At 50.5% G+C, this 15,896-nt stretch overlaps 1 protein-coding gene across 5 annotated transcripts in view; it reads right to left on the reverse strand.

The window, feature by feature from the left end:
- Nucleotides 1-2,227: 2,227 nt before the first annotated feature.
- Nucleotides 2,228-15,896, reverse strand: part of TBC1D1 (TBC1 domain family member 1) — a 231,156-nt gene continuing 217,487 nt past the window's right edge. For 4 of the 5 annotated variants that reach the window (XM_045993559.1, XM_045993568.1, XM_045993576.1 and 1 more), the window contains 3 exons: nt 13,478-13,647; nt 6,500-6,673; nt 2,228-2,749 (listed from right to left, as the gene is read on the reverse strand). In XM_045993559.1, coding sequence (XP_045849515.1) covers nt 2,546-2,749; nt 6,500-6,673; nt 13,478-13,647 — 548 coding nt within the window. In that variant the 3' untranslated portion in view covers nt 2,228-2,545. Of the gene's footprint in view, nt 2,750-6,499; nt 6,674-13,477; nt 13,648-15,896 lie in introns of those variants that run through there. The other variant, XM_045993594.1, reaches the window with a different exon arrangement.

The raw sequence follows: 15,896 nt of genomic DNA on the forward strand, positions 1-15,896 counted from the left end.
GACACGGAAAACAAAAGGAAAGCAAGAGCCATTTTCTCTGAAGATCAGGGTCGTTAAAAGTGACTTCTCTGCTCCACCTCTTCTTCCCAAGTGTTGACCTTCCAAGTGTTGACCTTAGGCCCCCCCACCGGACACCTGGCTGTAGATGCCGAGACAAGGTCACCGTGTGGCTGCAACAGCGTCCCACAGAGCTCCCTGCGTGCCGACTTGCCCCGGCCCACTCTGGCCCTGCGTGTGCTCTGCCTCTCGGATGGACCCACCGGTGACTCCTCCTAACTCAAGTAGCTCCCTCTGCACCCTCGTTTTCTCCAGCTCCTTCCACACACAGCCCTAAGGGGGGGCCTGGGGCTGGGTGTTCGTCCACAGCACTGAGTGCCAGCACATAGAACACACACGTGTTACGCATTTACAAATACACGTGTATGTAATAGTGTGCTTCCGGCGGGCTCCTAGCAGCCTAAGTCTCAGAAAACAAATGGTAGCAAAAGAAAGACAACCTCGATGTACACACGCAGGTGCATACAGTTGGGTGTTAGAGAAAAACAGAACATGATACTTGCTCGGTTGAAGAATTTGCCTCCTCAAATCCTCACACAGTAACGTGAATTGGCTTTATGGAGGTTTCTTTCCCTGAGTCCCACATGGGCTGAGCCTCCGTCTGACCTGTATCCGAGGGCTTGTGCGGACTCCCAGCACCCACAGGCCCCGGCGACTGATGGGTCTCATCGCCGCTACCACTCCCGCTCCTGCTGAGGTGCCACAGTGTAACTAGCCCTTGGGTAGCAATACTGGGAACACAGGGCGCCAATCCCTCAGATGCCTTTGCGGCTGGTTAGGCGATGATTTTGACCCACTGGCATTCATGAGGCATTCCCTTCTCTGGCCTGAAAAGCAAAGAACCGAAGTCGACAAGTAAAACAGATGCCATAAAGGTGTGGGCACGGATTTATTGCTGTTTCGTTCCTTATTTAATGCAGGGTCCATGTTTTTTGAGTCATGGTAAGAAGATGTCCAAAATTCAACATTATTAAAGACTCAAACAGTAAAATAGGTGGAAAGAAGCCCTCAAATATTAACTCCTCTAAATTCTGTCTGGTGGAACAACTCAGGATAGACGCTACTGGGCTGGGCACCTTGATTTGTGAGGAGAACCACTATCCCCCCACGCGGGGAGTCCTGAATGTTGGCCAACATTTAGGCACTGGGGAGTGCGCATGTCACTCTCAGAAATGTCTGGGGAGATCTGGGATGACTCTGAGTGTGAAAATCCCTCCTTTCACGCCGGGCTGAAAGAGACACCCACTGCTGAGAGTCCCAAGAAGGCGCTGTGGACGAGAGGGGACTATGATGGCAAAGGCCAGAGTGATCCTGCTGTCGGAAAGGGCCCTCAGAGCCCCTCTCTGCCCCGATCCCCGGTTCTGAGAGTGCTTGTGCGGTGGCCTCACGCGGGGACCTGAGGAAGCCGCATCGGCTGTGAGCGGCTTTCTGCTTGCTGAAGGCACAGGGTTCTCATCCCCCAAGGGAAAGGGTCACCGTGCTGTGAGTCGTAGTCAGAACACGCCGCCCCCCTCTGAACAACTGTGCTCAGCTGCCACTGTCTGATTGCGGTTTCAGGCTGATGGCTTTTTTCCAAAGCCATCTCTCTGGCGCCCACGACAATCCTGACACACCGGGCTACTTCTCTGGGGAATGAGGTTCGCAAGGGTGTGCCCTCAAAGGGACTCACAGCGCCTGCCTCGCACAAGAGCAAAAGTAAATACCCGGCCCTGACCAGGCGACAACAACCCACAAAGAAATACATGCATCGGAGTCCACAGATGCAGGTCGCTCCCTAGTGACACTTGGTTTGAGCCTAAGAACTGGTGATTTATCCAGAAAACATTGATGTACAATGACTTTGATACTTAAGGACTAAGTAAAAAAATGAAAACTGTTTTTGTTTTTTTAAAAGACAGACTTCAGTGAATATCCAGGAGAGTGCTAAATTCAAGACGTCCTGAAGGTTCTCTGGGGCTTCTGCAGCCAGGACAGACAGACAGGGGCCGGCTGCATCGCCTGCCTGCCGGGGACCAGAGGGTGTGGTCCCACAAACCCACATGATGAGCGCCGGCCCCACTTCCAGGCCGGAGGACTCCCCTCGAGCCCCCGCCCCGGCCCCAGCCCTGGCCCCGGCCCAGGACTCGCTGTCCTTCGCAAGCACAGTGCTGCTGAGAAAGGAGGCAACAAGGAAACTCGAAGGCGCATTTATTCACATCCGTGCCACCTAAACCTACTGGGTACAGTAATCGGGACTGAAGAAGGACGGACTGCAACTGAAACAACAACAAAAACATTGGGACCTCTGTCCCCATGACTCGCAAGTTCTAGTTCAGAACAGTCTGCATGCTGGCAAGCCAGTGTCCTCCCTGAGAAGCACGCGTCATGCCTCGTTCTCTCCCTCCGGCATCCTCTGTCCCTCTCAGTTAAGGCCTGGACAGCGTGAGGACGGGCCGCAGAGGCTCCCCTGCACCCGTGCTGCTCTGGCGAGGGGCCATGTCCTGGGCCGTCAGTCACCTGCGGGCCCCGGCCCCGTGAAGTCCGGCTCCGGCCTGTGCGGCTCTGCTGTCCGCTGCCTCCGGAGCGCCTCCACCGTCTGCAGCAGGGCTGACCGCTCCAGCTCCAAGGCGAGGGTGGCCTGCTTCAGCTTGCTTTCACTGCTCAGAAGCTTCTCAACCGTGGCTTCCAGGCTCTGGATCCTCCCATTGGCCACCTGGAGAATCAAAGAAGCGCGTGTGAACTGGCCAGTGAGAATGCAGAGGGGTTGGGGGTTGGCGGGGATCCGCTCTACACTCCACTGGCCAGTGTCGGAGACGCTCTGGAGCCCTGTTTTGGCAGAGACGAGCCTATTTGTTTATTTGTGGCCTGGTTTTCTGGACACACAGGAAGACTACATTTCCCAGGTTCCTTCGCGGGAAGGCTGGGCCAGTCTGAGAGCCTCCAGCATCTTCCCTGCAGTGGCCTCTCTGAGAGGGCTGGCGCCTTCACAGTGCAAAGGGACCCCGTCCCGACAACAGGGAAGACAGTTCTGATCCAGGCCAAGACTGCTTCAGGAACAAGGGGCAGAGCTTCCGGGACAAAGCGACTGCCCCTGGGCCCCGCCCCCGAGATCTGGAGCTTTGTGGACCACTGCGGCAGAGCCTGGCCCATCTGCGCACACACACACACACACACACACACACACACACACACACAGACACACACACACACACACAGACACACACACACACACAGACACACACACACACACACACACACGACCTAGGGGCCAGTGGTTCCCGTGGGGGGGCCCCAAGCAGTACCAGCCCTCTCCTCCCAGATCCTTTCTGTTCTCCTCAATGTCAGCAGGTCTCACCACATCCGGGGTCCCGGCGTCCCAGCATCAGTCTTGCTGACTGGTCACCACCGCTGCCCCTGAGAGAAGCAGTGTCCCGCCTCCCACCCAGCCCACATCCTGGGCACCGAGCACACAATGGCCGCACACAACGGAGAACTTCCAGAGGCTTCTCTCTAGCAACTGCCCTTCCTAGTTCTCAGCTGCCAGGGCCGGCTTCCCAGGGAACTAGTGGGCTCCAGGGAGGCTGCGGGGTTTCCTGAGAAAGCCACAGCCAGTCCGACCTTTAGAAGCAACTGTCCCCAAGGCCTTCCCGGCCGGGTCGTTGGAGCACAGTGACTCCTGCGGTGCTCAGCTCCGTGAGTCGGGGAGCCGCCACTCCATCTCGCCAATCTGGCCCTGCGGCACACGTTCCCGCTAACTTGGGGTGGGGAAAATGGTACTTGTATTTTTTTTCTCTCATTTTCGAAACAAGGGAAACAGGTTTTTGAACAAGACAACACTGTGCCAGACAGACGCCTCACGACTCAAAGTCTAGCTCCGGCTGTGCGGCTAGAGCGCCCAAAATAGGAGGAGGAAAGGACGGCACGTCCAGGTCGGTGTGTCTGCCAGGCAGGGGCGGCCGCACCCAGTGTACACTCGCAAGGGGTGCTCTGTGAACCTCACACTCCTTCCCATGGTCGGGGTCTGGGGCAGGACCACCGCCCTCACGAAGGACCGCCCGTTCTCGAGGCCCACAGGATGCCCGCATGCCACCCGGCTTCGTGGTGAGCGGTTCTGCACGGCTGTCACTCTCCTCCATGAGACCGAAGCACTTTCGTGGAGAAAAGTACGTCTCCTGTACATGGGTTTGGCCTCCCGCAGCACCCAGATCACTGGCACTTTACGACTCACAGACGCTTCGTATAAAAAAAGCATGTTCATTATTATGTGGCACCATTTGGTGGGTGTACGCAATTGTCTTCTATCGTCTCGCACTGCTGGACAAAGCAGAGAGAACCCTTTGCTCTCAAGCTGCTAGATAACATTAAGTGTTTAACAGGAAAATAAACGGGACCTTGGTCTCTCTGGCAACTAATAGGAACAGAACAAAGATAGAAAACAGGTTAATTTTGATACTTTGGAAAAAAACAAAGATCTATGGTCAAAAACTATTATACTTAACACTATCTTTGGACTCTGAAAACTTTTTAAAAAAAAGGGAAGGAGGTGTGAGTCTTACAGAACACAGATAAGTGTGGCTGCAAGACAGTAAGTCCATGTGACTCGCGGAGGGAACTGGGAAAGCGATCTTCAAGCTCCCGCAAACTGACACAGCGTCCTGCTGGCCCCAGGTCTTGGACACAGCAGTGTCTTCTGAGTCTCAGTGGCCTGGCACCGGGCAAGGCCGAGGGCCCTCAAGACTGGTGGGCTGGCATAGCAGCCGCCTTGAATGATCCGTCCACAGAGCACAGCCGCTCGGTGAAACACCACTGCAAGGAGGATGTCTGTAATGACTAATTACCACCCGGGGTCCTTCTTGAGGGATTTCGAGATCTGAGCAGCTTTGCACAGCTTTTCTCATCATGAAAAGGGTATAGTATCAGAGAAGCAACATGAAATTACGTGCACCCTTTGCCGTGAAAAAAAAAAAAAAAAATCACACAGGCATTAGCCCAATAAACGGAATCTTCTATTTCCGTCCTGCCTATCTTCATGAGCCAAATGCTTCAAATGCTAGTCCGAGCTTTGTCAGAAACATTCCTATTATGTTCTATTTCAGAGACCTAGTTTGTTTGGAAGTCACTTAAAATTACCACCTCCCATGCAGACCATTACAGGCCAGATAAGGCTCTTTATCCCCAGGAGCCTCCCCTTCTAGGACAGCCAAAACAACCTGGAGACACTGTACACAAACATATTTCCAGTTAGGACATCTCAGTTGTAGGGGAAAAAAAGCAGCTAAATTTCAGAATGTGCCTGGTGGTTAGGACTGGGCAGGGAAACCGTTTTTCTTTGTTCCTCTACAGTAAATAGCCACTAGGTCTCCTGGGATAAATCCCTGTTGGGAGGAATGCATTTTGGACTAGGGTTGATTTATTAAGCTCTCAGTGCTGGCCTTTCTCATATCACTGCCAAGCCTGTGTCTGCAAAGCGGCAACTTTCTATGGAGAAAACTAAGAGGCTTAGGTTGGGATGGAAGGCTTATTCTAAGGTCAGCCCAGGAACACCATAAAATACATGCTTTGGGGACAAATATGTATTTGTCTTTGCAGCAAATAAAGTTTTTTTTTTTTAAATCCCCCCGAACAATTCCTTGACATTAATAACATTACCACCCATTCATGGCATTAAGAAAGTAGACCGTACCATTATGTTATTCGATGTGATCGGTAAAGGAGCTGAGCTAAGCTGTCAGGGACTGTGTGTCACTCAGACGCGGCAATCAGGACAGGGCAGGTCAGTGGTCTGCCCAGAGTGACAGTGTGGAGACCACACTGGATCTGGCGGGAGCTGGGTTTCTGGACTACATCCCCAGGCTTGCCCCATCTCACCCTTCTGTACACATGGTCTGTTTGCCTTTCTACCACATGTCCTCACCCACATTCATCCATGTTAGGATAGAAGCTTCTAGAAGGAAGAACTGTGTCCCTCATGAAGTAAACTTTTGTATTTGCAGTAAGGACTCGCAAATCGTGACCACATGCTCTGGTTTGTTTTGTTAGGTAGATCTCTGCGTTACTCCCCTCTCCTAACGTCCCTCCACGGACCTAGCTGGTTTTGCTCACAGAAGCCCAAGCTTTTGATTCTCTGGTTATTCCTCAAAGCACAATTGCTGGCATTCAGCAAACCCTCGGCATCCTGGACCCCAGTTCTCACTGCTGGGCCTCCCTCCTAAAAGGGTTAAGTTCAGAGACAGCCTCTCAGAAAGTTCCAGGACTGTCTGACCTCAGCAAAGGATAATCTGTCTGCTCCCTAATAAAAAGGACCAATTCTCCTGGGCTACCTTTGATCCCAACTATAAACAGACTGGGGGGCGGGGGGAGAGGTCCCGCGGTCATGGGAAAACCCAGCCCGCCGGTGCTTTGGTGCGCTAATGATCTACCCCACACTCAGGGCTCAGGAAGAGGCTTTCTAAATATGCTCTACCTGCAGTTGTTCAAGGAGGTCAAGGTTCTGTTTGCGCAAGCTGCTGTTGGTCTTCTCTAATTTGTCCATTCTTTGGTTGTCACTGAGAGGAGAGGAATCCATAAGTTCTTCTTGAAGCACGTGGTACTCGACTTCGTAGGCTTGTAACTGTTTAGCGATATCCATCTCAGACACCTGTTACGTAGAGACAAGCCATCAGGCACCGAGAATGAGACAAATCCCACACGCGCGTGTGCGGCCCTGTCAGCAAGCATCCCCCACACACCTCGTCCGGACCTGGTATTGTCAGTGAGAAACAAGGAGAACTCCCTGCGTTGAAAAGGTAACAGTTCTACTTGGGAAGAAAAAAACAAACGAAGCACTGAGGCATAAACCCAAGGTAACAATAGGTATGGGTCTCGGATAACTCATTTTCCAAAGGCCCCAAACTTACTTTTTTTTAAAAAAAAGCCTTTTTATAAAAATTTATTTTTAGTTCCTATTCCAGCACAGATTTCCTTTTTCTCTGAAAATTCTATTTTGTTAGACACATCAGCTATGGTCAAAGAGGGAGGAAAAAAAAAAACAAAACAAAACAGAAGAATCATAGCCCTATTTGCCCAGTCACCGAGTCAAAGTTTAATTATAGTTCACAGGGTTTTTAGAGTTACAAGAACAGCTAAGTAATGGAACTGTTTACTAAAAAACCCTCCTTTGCACATAAGATATCCAGAAATGAGCCAAAACCCAAATGTCGCCCACGCAGATGAGTGAACATGAAACAATGCCTTCCTGCCCATAATAGTAACAGTGATCGAGAAACCACCCGTGTGAAAAACAGCCCCGAAGTGCCCAAGTGAGTCGCTCCTGTTTGGACTTTCTCTGAGGGAGCGGGGTGGGAGCTCAGAGGGGTCAAGAGCGGCCCCGGCCTCTCCCCTGCAGCTGCTTCTGCGGGATCGCCCTGCAGGCTGGGGCTCTGAGCACCGGAGTCAAGTCCCAGGGAGGCTCTGCGTGTGGGGCTGGGCGTCCGGTCATGCTGGCTCAGTGGAAACAAGACCAGCGTCCCAGAACACACACTTGGAAGATGAGGTTAGGCCTTACAAGAGCACAAAGGAACTCTTCACTGCTTCTTTAAGAAAGAAATTCCAGTGTAGTGCGAATCAATGGAAAGCTCGCGTTCCCCGACGGCGCCCTGTTAGCACTCAAACACGGATGAACCCTATCTTCCCTGAAATCGATATCCGAAAACCATGTTTACTTTCTCACCATTCCTAACAATCTTCTCTGCTTGGAGATTAATTTTTCAGCTTCCTGCTTTTCAACAGAATTCAATGCACAAGACCAATTAGGCACAAAAGTCATTCTATGCCCCGAACTACTATGTATTGTATTCGCGGTGTGGGCGTGTGTGCAAGCTTGCCGTGTGGATAGTCAGTCCTCGTTGTCCCTCTGAGTGACCGTGAGGTCAGCAGGGCTTACTCTCGCTGCAGTTCAGCCAAGAACACGGACTTAGCTCTCAAATCAGGGCTCCCCTGGTGATGCCCTGAATGACCTTGAGCAAGTTATGTTGACTTCTCCCAGCCTCGGCTCCTGGCCCCGGACACAGGGGTGAGAGCACCCACCTCCAGCATCGCTGTGGGAATTCCGTGAGGCAACTCGTGGGAGTTCCCAGCACATGCCTGGCAGGGGAAAGCAGGTGCTCATTTAGCTCAGGAAGCTGCGTCCACATGCCTGTCATGAAACCCTCACGTTCAACCTTGCGCTTCAGCAAAATTACAAAGGATGCCACATCACGGAACCTCTGAACAGCTCAAACGGGGCAAAAACCGCAAACATTAAAACCGAGACTGCCGTGGCACTGGCGTATAATTAGGGTGCAGAATAAATGTACAGTTCCTTCTCTCTTTCCACCGAGATTTAGTTTTAAATGAGCTACTAATGTGGAAAACCTGGGAACAAAACCTGTGGCCTCTCCTACAGATTGATGCCATGCTAAGGTTAATGGCTCTCAGCTGTGCCCAAAGCTGCATACTTTCAGGGATCCATTAATTCCCAGGAACCACCCTGGGTCATCCTGCTTAATTGCATCATTATCTCCTGGCGGCTGAAATACTTAGAGCCCTGGGTTTTGCAGGTATGCTCTAGAATTGATCCCAAAGCATGGCACTCTGTGGCTGGTCGGGAAGGCAGAGCCCAGGTCCTCAAACGAGGCTTTTTCAAGTTGCTCTATATTCTTCATGACCATAATTACAAGTGGCTTCATTGTTCTACCTACTCGACGTGTCATAACCCCGTTAATCCATTCGTCCAGTGCTGGGTATCTAGTTACTTATAAAGTTTCTGTAGTTATAAATGACAACTCTAAACATCCTCGCACATACGGCTTTTCCCCTATTTTGGATTATTTCCTAAGGATACATTCCAAGAAATGGGATTACTGAGTCAAAGGCCATGAATATTTTACTGGCTTGTGATACACATCGCCAAGTTGCCTCCCAAATGGGAATAATCGATGCAAAATGCCATCGACAACAACACACCAATGTGCCAGACACAGTCTCCCCTGGCGCCCGGTACTGACCTTAGTATGTTTCATTTTGTTAATCTAGCAGGTAAAACACTGTATGTTATTTAAATTATGCACGAAGGTAAATATTTTTCCAGCTTTTTGTTTACTAGATGGATCTCCTCTTAAGTGAATCGTCTGTTTATGTTCTTGGCTCGTTTGCTCCTGGAGACACAGAGGGTTCCTCTTCGCAGTCTGTGCACACTCTGTATAATGAAGCCGTTAACCCTGAGGCCTGCAGAACTGGCCACAAACTTTCCACCTTCCCAGCCTCCAGGCCCTGCCCCCAGGTCTGTCCGTCTTGGGGGCATCACCAGGGCTGGACAGAGGAGCAGGGCCCCGGGGATCGGCCACGAGGGGCTACAGAGTCTGTAGCGAATTTAAAAATAAGAAACCTGGGCGCCTGGGTGGCTCAGTGGGTTAAGCCGCTGCCTTCGGCTCAGGTCATGATCTCGGGGTCCTGGGATCGAGTCCCGCATCGGGCTCTCTGCTCAGCAGGGGCCTGCGTCCCTCTCTCTCTCTCTGCCTGCCTCTCTATCTACTTGTGACCTCTCTCTGTCAAATAAATAAAATTAAAAAAAAATAAAAATAAAAAATAAATAAATAAAAATAAGAAACCCAACTAAAAACTGGTCTGTTTTTTATTATCACCACATGAAAGCAATTCTAAACAATATCAGTGGTAAAATATTCCTCCTCACTGTACCCACCCTTTTGGTATGGCACTGATTGGCCTTTGAAGAAAGTCCTCGTTGTCAGCCGTGCAAACTGCCCGAGCCGCGAGGGCTCCTCCCGGCGCAGACGAGGCCATCTCAACCCTGTGATTCTGAGGAGCGGCTCCGAAACAAAGGAACCTTGTTAAGATTCTGATTTCTATTCTACCAGCTCAACTAGAACAGGGAATTGTCTAGTGTGTTCAGTGAAGCTGCCCACAGCAGAGCTTTTCAAATGTTCCAGTGTGTGTGAATCCCCTGGGGATCTTGTTAAAATGCAGATTCTGACTCAGCAGTTCTGGGGCAAGGCCCCAGATTCTGCATTTCTGGCAAGTTCCTACAGGGTACAATGACAGGTGCAGGTCTGGGGCCACACTGCGAACACAGCCCCAAGAGCTCTTTGCTCTGTCTCCCAAAGTCCCCCTTCAACTCGGATTTTCTTCCTTACACTGAAATGAACCGGCAGAGGCAGACAGCACTCCCCGCGACAAGCAGACAACCTGACCTCCTTCTCTTTGTTCCTGTGTCTTCCCAAGGTTTCCCCTTGTTGGGTCAGAGGAGTTTTATGGCTCGTATTCAACTGACAGGTAAACTGAGGACCTGCCACAGACTTCAGAGACCCTTCTCCTTCTGCCCTGGGCTCCGTCAACTCTGGACCTGCCCTGCTGTGGCCGCTCCCAGCCTGCCCATCCCGAGCCAAAGCTGCAGAGCCCTGTCCTTTGCTGCCCCCCTCCCATCCGGCTGCATGCTGTGTCCCACTGCTCGAGCTGAGGCTATCTACGGAAAGAGCATCGAACGAAATGAGCCAGAACTACCCCAGAGGACCATCAGGACGCCACCCACTCACATACATGACAGCTGCAATGAATGCGTCTGTCACTTGCACCCTGTGGACCTCCAAGAGCTGAGCCTGGGGGCCCTCTCAGGCTGCCAAGGAGTCGCACTGTACCTCAGGCCTCATCTCGGAGTGGGACTTGAAACTAGGGCACCCTCTATGTGGGGAGGGGGCAGTGAGTACGGAACGCATGGGAGGGCAAGAGGGCGGAGAGCTGGGCTTCAAGACTCTTGGGAGGATGTAAACCCGGGCCCCGAAATGTAGATTTTGCATTCCCTTCAAAGTTCAATGCAGAGGCATCTTGGATTTCCCTCAGTTCTCACCCTCATGCCTGTGATCAGGAATCAGCAAAGCACCACCTATGGACTGAATGTGCCCCACTGCATGTTATTACAAATAAAGTTTTATTGAAACTACAGTCACTCCATTCATGTGCATATTATCTTTGTGCTGCAAAGGCAGAGTGGAGTGACTACAAGAGAACTTCTGGCCCCCAAAGCCTGAACGACTTACTACCTGGCCCACTGCAGAAAATGGGTGCTGACCCCTGCTCTTAGCTCACTCCTTGGGCCCACTTGAACTCATCTCTCCCAACTCCCAGTCAGCAGCGCTCACCCCACCAGCCTGGTTCCCAAACACCCTTGCACGAGCACCACTGTGGCTCTTACCACACCTGGAATTACTGGGTTCCATGCTCGTCTTCTGCACAAGATGGGCTCTGCTGTCAGAGACCCATCCCATTTTGGCTCTGCCACCGCAAACAGAGTGTTGGGCATGTTACCCTCTCCATGCCCAGCTTCCCTGCCTATAAAAACGGGGATTATAACACACATCCCAGGGCTGTTAAGGGGTCCATGGAATAAAGGACCCCAGGTTCAAGACAGCTGCCTGAAACAAATCAGGTGCACACACACAAAACTCTACGCTCTCCTTGTCGTGTCTGTTGCCAGTCCCCCAACAATTAAATAGACCCTATACTCTGAATAAGTATTCTTCACAGAAAAGGGAGGAGAAAACAGGATTCTTTTCTGGGGCTCAGTATCTAGGAGGTAAACTGAATGTTTGCTGAGCCTGCCTGCCTGCCTGAGAGCCAGGGGAGGCCCTCCCTGGGCCCAGACTTGAGGTAACCACGGAACTCTGTCTGCCCCGGCGGCCAGAGCACATAGGTTTACGCTGTGAGGGCTGTAAAGGCAATCGGTGCACATAAATGCCAAACATTTAAGAATCAAAAGGACAGAGAATTCAGTGTTAACATAGAGGTAAAATACAGAAAAGCCTCTGCAATTAAATGATACCGTGGCGTACTGTGGCGCTGTGAAGCTGTGAGGTCACCATCCCCTCGACAGCAGGGTGACCACGGGCCAGTGAGCCTGCCTCTTTGCGCCCTGTGGGCCTCACGGGTTAAAACCACCTATCCTGTCAGGACCGCGGTCATGATGAAATGAGATCGTGTGCATACATAGATTCACACAGAACCTGGCAGAAAAGTAGGGCCTGAGTAAGCCAAAGCTATTCACATTGAGAGAAACGTGCCAGGGAAGCAAAATACGGAGAGACGCATCAATTCACGAAAAACCAAAGTGGAGAGTGGGAAAGCAGTGCCCTTTGGCAGCACAGGCGTAGGAGACGAGCAGAGTTCCAGAGTCCCCCGGGGCTCACAGTGCCCCCCTCCCCTCCCCAGGCCACACCTGCTTCTTTCTCTGTGCGCCACACTACAGGAGGGGTGGCAAATAAAATTAGAAACACAGTGTCTGGGTGCAGTCACAGGAGTCGCCAGACTCCTCTTGGACCATGAGAAGTCCTCCAAGTAAGGACTTGCTTAAAAAACAGCTTTGTTCCACGACTTTTTATCTGACTGCTCTATGCTCTATGATTCGTTGCATTGGGAGCAGGTGAGGCCTGACTGCTGCCCCAACGCAGAAATCCCTGCTGGAGCATCCTGAGCCATCCAGCCCCTGGACGCTTGCAGCGGTGACCCACACCCTGCTAAACAGCCCAGTCCTTCAGAGCCAGCAAACATTACTAGAAGGTTCTTCTTTATAGTCAAAATCACCCCTAAACCAGACCACTGAACAACTGATCTAGTTGTAATTCTGGCTTAATCCACCCTCGCCCCTAACATTTGAGAGGAATGGTCCTACTGGCTACAGAAATCAGAGGTGCTCAAGCCACAGATGTGGAACTGAATTCTAAAACACACACACAGGGGCACCTGGGTGGCTCAGTGGGTTAAGCCGCTTCCTTCGGCTCAGGGCATGATCCCGGGGTTCTGGGACCGAGCCCCATGTCAGACTCTCTGCTCAGTGGTGAGCCTGCTTCCCTTCCTCTCTCTCTCTCTGCCTGCCTCTCTGCCTACTTGTGATCTCTGTCAAATAAATAAAATCTTTAAAAAAATAAAAATAAAACACACACACACACACACACACACATATATATCATGGAACAAACCCCTAGAATATATACTATCATGATTTTGCTATCAAGGGTTATTTTTAGAAAATTCCAAATACCCCCACACAGCTGAAAAAAAATCAAAGCTCTCCCACTGTAGGGCCAGCCTGATTGTGCATGTGTGTTTCAGAAGAACAAAACCAGGAGTAAAGCCCTTTGACTATAAGCAGCTGCCGATAACCTGGGCCGGTTCTCAGCCCTGACCGCTGCCCCCTTGTTTGATGGCAGAGCCCCATCACATTCTCAAAGCACACACACTCAGACACGCGCTCAGTCACTGACCGCGTACTTGGCCGTGTGCTTCCTACCTGCCCGGCCACACCAGGGTGCTGCCCACGGGACCAAGTGGTAGGAGACAGGTCCTGAGAGAAAGAAAGTTAAGCTCTCCAAATCCAGGACAGCGTAAGCCTTTGGAAGGTCAGACTGAAGCGTACCTGACTGATGGTCTTTTCCATTTGCACCAAGCCCAGGTTGGGAAGGGTGTTTTTTATAAAGTCAACTATGGTTTCTAGGTTTTCATGTTGCAGAATCAAGGGCTTATGGCTTCCCAACAGACTTAAAGCCACTTTAAATATGACCTCTGATCCCTGAAGAAAGATCATATCTGGGAAAACACAGAAATGCAGAAAAGTTAAACCAGACCAGTTTCTGATGAAGTAACATTGCATTTTCTTGTCCACACATCAGAGCAGGATGGTGGGAAACGTGAAACCAAATTGCGGACTTTATTTCCTTTTTAGGTGCCTGATATTTCAGATAAGGTTGTCAAGACAATATTGCAAATAATAAAAGAAATACAGATAAACGTACTGCTAAGATTTTTGTCACAGGTTCAGATAAATCTTTTTTGTTATTGTTCTAAAATATGTTTAAAAAGCTTCAAAAGTTAAGAGAAAACTTTTTATTACACTGTTTTTCTAGAGATGCTCTAGGGTTTTAAAGGAATTACAAAACACATTTTTTGTGAGTAAAATTGAAAGATGTTTAGATACACAGCATCAGAAATGAAGTAAAAAAAAAAAAAAAAAGCATCTCCTTCCCCTGTTTTGAAATAAGGAATTGCATTAAAAGACTGCTAAAATCTATAAACCATCTGCAGAGTTGCAAAAGTACATTATTAAATACTTGCCCGTATGCTGGGTTTTAGCATAACAATGGAGGGAAAAGCCATCTTCCTTCAGAAAAATTCAAAGAACCCTGTCAGAGTTATTTTCTAGTTCTTGCCATAGTTTTTTCTTAGAACAGTTGGCCAATGTTAGCAACCCCTACACGGACTGTGACGCGCGGTGAGAGGGAGGGCCAGCGGCCAGGCCATGGGGTGAGCAGCTGGCCTCGCCCCAGCGCCCCCTTCCTCAAAGGGCTGAAGCCACTCGAGAAAGAGATCTTCCCGGGGCCAGAGCACAGCCCTAGCAACTCATTGTTTGATGACTAAATTCAGGCAAGTAACCTAACAACTGGAATTAAAAATACAAGAGGAAAACATACTTTTAAAAATGAGGGCATGGATCTAACCAGAGGCAATTGTCAATATGGGGGGTGGTGGTTACAGGGTAAGGAGAGAGACAGAGAAGTGGTCCTCCGGATCATCAGGTCCTGGAAAAACGAAAGCAGATGAGAGGAAGAACCCCCCAGCAGTGGGCTTCTCTAGGTGGTTTAGCGTGACAAGGCAGAAAGGCCACGAAGAAACAGGAAAGGCTGGAAGTTGCTGCCCATGGGGAAGGGGAAGGTGTCCGCATCGGAGTCATTTGTGCAAGTGCGCACATGGCAGGCCCTGGGCACCCCTGGCCGGCCGGGTCAGCCCTGGGATGCCCTGTGACCCTCCCCAAGGCCTCGGCCACACCAGCAGACCCCGTGCCAGGGTGCATGTCACCAGTCTCTCTCACAGAGCTCAGGGCCACAGTTTCCAGAAACATCACAGGTGCTCATGGTACGAACGGCCCCACGAAACGGGAAGGAGGAGGGCGGCCTCCTTCTTAGGTGTGGCTGCAGAGGCTAGGAAGATAAATTAGAGAACTGGTCGTATCTTTGAAATCTGAGCTCTCGGGGGGAAGTACTATGGGTATCAGACAGCCCACTGTAAGAATATTCTTGTGAAATGTCTGCTTCATGAAATACACCAGTCTAACCACGTAAGTCATCACTACAGAAAATACAGAAGGTCCTAGACAGCACTATACCTGAGATGTGTTTTTAAAAAATATTTCCCCAAATAAAACAAACTTGAAGCTTCTGTGGTTTAGACAGCAAGGCTTCCTTTCAATAGATCCGCTTTTAGAGCTGAACAAATATGAAGGCATCTATCGGAAGAAATAGCACGTCTTCTGTGCAAGGGTCCTGGGAGAGGGCTGCACGACAGGCAAACTGTCACGGCTCAGGGACCTTGGTCTCTGAGAGACAGGTAACTAGTCACCAGATAGCGCCTCGTCTAAGCCAAGTAAGAGAAGTAATTATGGGGGAAGTTTGCATGAACATGCAACCCATAGCCACAGTCTCTTTAGGCAGACAACTGGGACCTCCAAATTTTACTTGTGGTTTTGTTGTTGTTGTTTTAGAGAGGGGGGTGGGGGGGCAGAAGGAGAGAGAATCTTACTCAAGCACACTCCACACCCAGCATGGAGCCAAACCTGGGCTCCATCTCACGACCCTGAGATCATGACCTGAGCTGAAATCAGGAGTCGAACGCTTCACTGACTGAGCCACCCAGGCGTCCCAGGATCTTGGTTTTTATATTTTTATTATTTTTTTAAGATTTTATTTATTTGAGAGAGACAGAGTGAGAGAGCATGAGAGGGGAGTCATAGGGAGAAGCAGACTCCCCATGGAGCTGGGAGCCTGATGCAGGACTCGATCCTA

The sequence above is a fragment of the Meles meles genome, chromosome 2 (assembly GCF_922984935.1).
Source record: "Meles meles chromosome 2, mMelMel3.1 paternal haplotype, whole genome shotgun sequence".
Classification (NCBI taxonomy): Eukaryota; Metazoa; Chordata; class Mammalia; order Carnivora; family Mustelidae; genus Meles; species Meles meles.